The 6,627-nt window shown below is 20.2% G+C and overlaps 1 protein-coding gene across 3 annotated transcripts in view; it reads left to right on the top strand.

Moving 5' to 3' along the window:
- Positions 1 to 6,627, top strand: part of LOC127289356 (28S ribosomal protein S31, mitochondrial) — a 271,935-nt gene that overhangs the window by 262,554 nt on the left and 2,754 nt on the right. For 2 of the 3 annotated variants that reach the window (XM_051317249.1, XM_051317248.1), the window contains exons 1-7: positions 4,142 to 4,271; positions 4,562 to 4,781; positions 4,908 to 5,001; positions 5,143 to 5,281; positions 5,367 to 5,516; positions 5,711 to 5,746; positions 6,163 to 6,374. In XM_051317249.1, the coding sequence (XP_051173206.1) occupies positions 4,231 to 4,271; positions 4,562 to 4,781; positions 4,908 to 5,001; positions 5,143 to 5,281; positions 5,367 to 5,516; positions 5,711 to 5,746; positions 6,163 to 6,374 (892 nt within the window). In that variant the 5' untranslated portion in view covers positions 4,142 to 4,230. Of the gene's footprint in view, positions 1 to 4,140; positions 4,272 to 4,561; positions 4,782 to 4,907; positions 5,002 to 5,142; positions 5,282 to 5,366; positions 5,517 to 5,710; positions 5,747 to 6,162; positions 6,375 to 6,627 lie in introns of those variants that run through there. The other variant, XR_007844154.1, reaches the window with a different exon arrangement.

The following is a 6,627-nucleotide window of genomic DNA, read 5'->3' as shown; positions in this document are numbered from 1 at the left end:
TAAATTTTGTACATTATGATAAACGATAGACAAAACTTTATCAAATATAAAATAATTATGTTTTAAAATAGACTGATAAATTTTTATTCAATAAATTTTGTAATAAAAATTCGCAATATAATAACAAAAGTTATCATTTATGTTTCAAAAAATAAAAGAAATATACAAAACAGTAGTAACAATAAAATAATAATAACAAATAATATAATAATAATGTAATAAAGTATTAATAAAAAATATATTATTATTATTATATTCTTTTTTCTTTATAATATTTATGGTTTCGATATTTATATTGTTTTCTTTTTAGAGGAAGTATTATTTTTATTATAATTTATGTTTTAGGTTATGGACCATATAAAAATATAGAATTCAAATAAGTAATCCCACGAAGTAGTACCTATAAGTAAAACTATAAAATATTTGAAGGAATTTTATTATTTTCGTTTGTTCAATGAAAATTGAGTCAACAATTGAAAAAAAATAAATAAATAAAAGACAAACGCGAAAATATTTAGGTATCAAATTAAAATAAATAAAATTTAGAATAAATTTATATTTAAGATAAAAAAGAAAAATTAAATAAAAATAATCATATAATAAAATATCAAAAAAATAATTAAATAAATAAATAACATATAAGTAAACAGTTAAATATATAAATATAAGCAAAAATATATAAATAAAATAAGAGTATTAATAAGATAAAAATAGAAATGTTAGAAAATATTCATTTTTTACATTATTATTTATATATTTATATTATATTAAATTAAAAATTTTTTTTTTAATTATTTCTTCATTTATATTTATACAAAATTTATATCTTTTTGAACAAATTTCAAAGAATCGTTGAGATGATGTATATTTGTATATATGATGTATTCCACGCCAAAGTGTAAGTACATCTGCAATTGCATCTCCGTTTTTTTGAGATTTTTTTTTTCTTTTAGTACTGATTGAGACTAGCTTCCATGAATTTTTTCAAATTTATTTAGCAAGCCGTCTTCGAGTTATGGAATTTTGAAAATTGGAGAATTTTCATGACTTTTAATTTTTGAATGCTCATAACTTCCTTAAAAATGCATCGATTTTAAAAATCTTTTTTCAAAATGTGTGTTTTTAAGCGTACTTTAAAAAAAAAATCGAAATTTTTTTTTAAACGATATTATACTATCAAGTTTTTGAGTTTTAATGATAAAAAGTCATTTTTCTCATTTGACGTACTGATCGATTTTTTTCAAATTTTTTTCCAAAAAAACTACTTCTTTTTACGAAACTTTTAAGCCTAGTCCAATAATGGGCAAACAATTTTTACAATATTTTCGGAATGTTTCAAAAATTTTTGAATTTTTACTTTTTTAAAAATTTTTTTTTTTTATACTACGTACTTTTATGTATTTTGATGCGCTGATTACGAAAATCATAGTGAAAATAACCGAAAATTTTATTTTATCGTGAAAACCATAAAAAAAACCCAAAATTTATGGTTTTCTTCGTTTATTGGGTAAAATATGCAAAATTAAAAAAATAACTTTCCGACAAAAGTTATAGATCTGATTAAAATATATTTTTTATATCTCATGCATTTTTTTTAATTTTGCATATTTTACCCAATAAACGAAAAAAAACCATAAATTTTGGGACTTTTTTATATGGTTTTCACCATAAAAATCAAATTTTCGGATATTGTCACTATATGATTTTCGTAATCAGCGCATCAAAATACATAAAAGTACGTAGTATAAGAAAAAACCAAAAATATTTTTAAAAAATTCAAAATTTAAAAATTTTTGAAAAATGCTGAAAATATTGTATAAAAATTTTTTGCCCATTATCGGGCTAGGCTTAAAAGTTTTGTAAAAAGAAGTAGTTTTTTTGAAAAAATTTTGAAAACAATCGATCAGTACGTCAAATGAGAAAAATGACTTTTTATTATTAAAACTCAAAAATTTTATAGCAATATCGTTAAAAAAAAGTTTTTGACTTTTTTTTTTAATTACGCCACACATTTTGAAAAAAAGACTTTTAAAATTGATTCATTTTTAAGGAAGTTATTCCATAACTCGAAGATGGCTTGCTAAAAAAATTTGAAAAAATTCATGGAATCTAGTCTCAATCAGTACTAAAAGAAAAAAAAATCTCGAAAAAATCGGAGATGCAATTGTAGATGGACCTTCACTTTGGAGTGGGATTCATCATATATAGGTACATATATATATATATATATATATATATATATATATATATAAAATGTTTTCTAAATTATTTTGTATTTTTGAGGTCAAAAAAATTGTCATGCAAAACTATATAACATTATGAATAATGAGCATTGTTTAAAATGTACGTTTGTCGTAATAATGCTTGAAAATTAGAACACTTAGATGGAATTAGAACTCTTTTCATAATGTAAAAATAACTGCATTTCACGTATATATATATATATATATATATATATATACTGAACGACTTTTCTTGCATGAATGCGTTTAATAAATGTTTGTTTTAAATATATTTTCTAAACGTATACATAAGTGTATTGTAACAGGTATAATGTTGATGCATTGCAAAGACGGATACTTTTTAACAGATTCGTATATTGTCGTATACCGGTCTTTGAACCTTGGAAAAACGGTACAATATCTAAAAGTGAGAGACAAGTATCTCGAGAGACAAGAGTCATTATTCTTAAAATAATAAAATATAAAAATAAAAACTCCGGATATTTTTTAATTTATAAAAAATGAAAAAATTTAAAATTATATAAAAATAAAATGTAGATTATTTTCATGAAAAATTGTATTTCATTTAATTCGAAAAATTTAAACCAAAATACCTATTAAAAAAAAAAATTATTAAAATTATTTCTTTTTTAAATTCTGTTAATATTTTTTATTATTATTTTTTTCAATTAATTATAATGGAATTCAGTGAATTTGTATATAAATTACAAAGCTGAAGTACGCAACGTTTATGATAAACGATTTTTGAAGAAATAATTTTTTTAAATAAAAATTCTATAATTTTTTGCTTAAAAAATATTTTTTTATAATTTGTTGATTAATGAAAACTACAAGAAATATTTTTTAGGCAAACAATATTATTACAGAATTTTTCATTTTAAAATATTTTTTCTTCAAAAATCGTTTATCATAAAAGTTGCGTACTTCAGCTTCGTTATTAATTTAAAATTACTCAACAACATCTGCAAAAAAATATATATATATATATTTGAGTGAAATAAATATTTATTTCACTCTATTTTTATTTGGTTCAAATATACATTTTATTTGATCCAATTAGAAATATTTAAAAACAATTCAAAATTGAAATTTTGATTTGATAAAAATAGTTATTTTTGCTATATGTGAAAAAAATATTTTTATTTAATTCAAATAAATTATATTTGGTTGAAATAAAATTTTTTTATTTTTTTGCATAATAAAAATTTTTTAAAAAACAAAATAAAAATTCTTTTTAATTTATTGTTTGTTGTATAATTTTTTGAATTAATAATCTATATACGTAGATTTGCAAAAAAAAATCTAGCAAACTAATTTACTTCAATATTATATTAACCAATAAATGAAAGAAGTACTTGAATTCGTTCTCAAGCTATGAATAGTTTCGTTCAATGAAATGATTATCCCAAATTCTAAGGCGACCATGACCATGAGACAGGAGGATAATTATAATTACTTTTATAGCTCAAACTGACAAGAATATATTCTACAATAAAAAAACAAATTACTATATTCTATTCAGCATTTGTTTCATTTTAAAATTTTTTAAATAACTTATAAAAAAAATTAAACTAATAATCTAATAATAATAATAATAATAATTAACAAATATAATTAATAAATATTTTCATATATTTCAAAATTTTAATATTTAATCTAAATTTTAAAAATTGTAATTTTTATTAATTATTTTAATTTTATTAATTTCACTATTTTATTATAATATTTATTATACTTTAAAAAATATTTCAAAGATTTCAAATATTTAAAAAATTTTGCACATTACCGCTAGAATCACGTGACACCGAATTGAGCGCTATCTATGATTTTTGTTTTGTACTTCGCTCCCATGTGTTTTCGACCGCAAAAATGTGTACGACGATGAGTACAAAAATATCACAAAAATATAAACTATTGTAAATATTAAATAATTGTTAAAATTATATTATATTCTTGACAGTTTTCAAAGTTAAACAAGGAAGAAAAAATGTTAATTAATAGAATATTAACCTTAAAAGTAATTCCAAGGTGAGTTCATTTAATTTTCATAGAAATCCTAACCTATTTTTATTTGTAACAATAAAATTTATTTATTTTTATAAAAATATTGAATTTATAATATATAATAGTTTGTCAAACATGGCTTATTATTATTATTATTATTATTATTTTTTTGTTGTAAAATATTGTATTATTATTAAAACACATTTTATGATGTTTAATATGCTTCAAAATTTTATTGTTTGTAAAAATTTGATTTTAAATTTATCAATAATGGAAAATTGTAAATAAATAATAGAAATGTATTTGTTATTTAGGAAAGTTGTTTCTTATTCAGAAATAACGAGACAACAATTACACACTGCTATTAAATTGCATTTATCAATTTCGTCAAGTTCATCAGATTCTTCTGATTCAAGTTCTGATTCAGACAATGAACAAAAATCAAAACTCCGATTCTCGTCAAAATCTGTTAATTATTTAAAAGGGCAAAATAACGATGACAATTTTAATGAATTTAAGAAATCAAGTGATGAAGTGAGATTAAAAAAAAAAATTTGTCATAATTTATAATTAATTTAGAAAAATATTTACTAACATTAATTTAAAATTATTTAAAAAAAATTACATTAAATTTATAAGTATTTTTTCTTTCTTTTTTAGAAAAAATTGTCGAAAATTGATGTCGCAATTCCTAAAAAACCACCAAGACCTCAAAAAAATATAAACTCTCCTCACTCTGAAGAATTAAAATTTGGTTTGTAATGCGAGAAGATTTTTAAATATATATTTTAATTCTATTTAAGTTTAATGTTAGTGATCTAAAACAAAATACAACGAAATTAAATGATTCTGATTACAAATTAAATATTCAAAAAAAAAATTTTTACCATTACAGAAGAAAATTTTGCCAATGCAGCTAAAAAAGTAGCAGAAAATTTAGGCGGAGATATTAAAAAAATAGAATCAGATTTATTAAACAGGCTTTTAAAACCAAGTGAAACAAATGATTCATCAGAATCTTCCGAAGATATAAGGTTTTTTTCTTTAAAAAAAAAAAAAAAATTCATTTCAATATTTAGTGGAAAATGAAAAAATATTAATTCAATTATATATTTTTAGTGATATTTTAAAAGGAATGAAAGTAGATAATTCGTATAATTTTCAACGAAATAAATTACAACGTGTACGTGCTGCTTCTACAAAAATTGATAATCTTAATGTTGAGTTTAAAGGAGAATCAATAAATAGACGTTATAGAGATTTAAAAGGGTAACTTATTTCTATATTCTCTTTTATCAAAAAGACGTTTACTTCCATTTATATTTCTGTTTAGAAAATTTCGATAATTCATTAAAAATAACAAAAATAAAAATACAATATAATACAGTTAAAGAATTAGCAAATGTTAATTAATTTTGTTTACAATTCATTAACAAATTAACAATTTTGTTTTTTTTTTACAGTGAACAAATGAATGAAACTAATGTACAACTAGAACGGTAAATTTTTTAATTATAATATTCTAAAAAGAAAATTTGCAAATACCGTTAAAAATTAATATGCAATTAATTAATAGTAATTTTCAAGAAAAAAAGTATAACAGTTTTTTTTTGAATCTTTATTTAATTTAAATTGTTGTTATTCAAAAGAATATCTTTTTAACTAAATTTTTAAAAATTTCCATTTCAATGAATTTTTTATTTAGCCAAATAAATATTGGACATAATCATTTAACCATGAATTTTAAATTTGATTAAATTCAAATTGTAATTGATTAATTTTGAAAATTGTTCTAAAATGAAAACTACTATTAATAATTCAAAGATGACTTTGAAGGGTAATATTTTGATCGAAATATTGATTTATAACAAGTTAATCATAACAAGCGATTAATTAAAAAATATTTTATTTTTAGAATGAGTATATTTAATGGACAAACTAAAAAGTTTGGAATTTTGAAAATACCAACAGACGAATCACAAGTATCCGAATTGACAACTTGGTCACATTTGGAGAAAAGAGAATTTAAACTCTTGGAATGTACACCACCAACTAACTATTTTCAAGAAATGATTCAATGGACAAATGAAGGAAAAATTTGGCATTTTCCAATTGATAATGATCAAGGTGAGCAATCATTTTTAACTTTTATTTATTCTTGAGTAGTTTCATATGGGATTTAGTGATCACATTTGAGATTTTATTCATTTTTCCTTTTTAGATAGATATAGTGTGTCTAATTAACCATACCAAATATTAATTGAAAATATTTATTATTTTTTGACTTATTTGCATTAACAAATTAGGCCTCGGATTATACGACTTTTTCGACTTATTTTAATGAAATGTGACTTCTTCGAATTTTTTTTTTTTTACAAAA

This window comes from Leptopilina boulardi, unplaced genomic scaffold, assembly GCF_019393585.1.
Source record: "Leptopilina boulardi isolate dan_hultmark-lab unplaced genomic scaffold, ZJU_Lbou_2.1 LbouV2_408, whole genome shotgun sequence".
Lineage (NCBI taxonomy): Eukaryota > Metazoa > Arthropoda > Insecta > Hymenoptera > Figitidae > Leptopilina > Leptopilina boulardi.
Note: the sequence above shows the minus strand (reverse complement) of the source record. Positions and strands in the feature narration are given on the sequence as shown.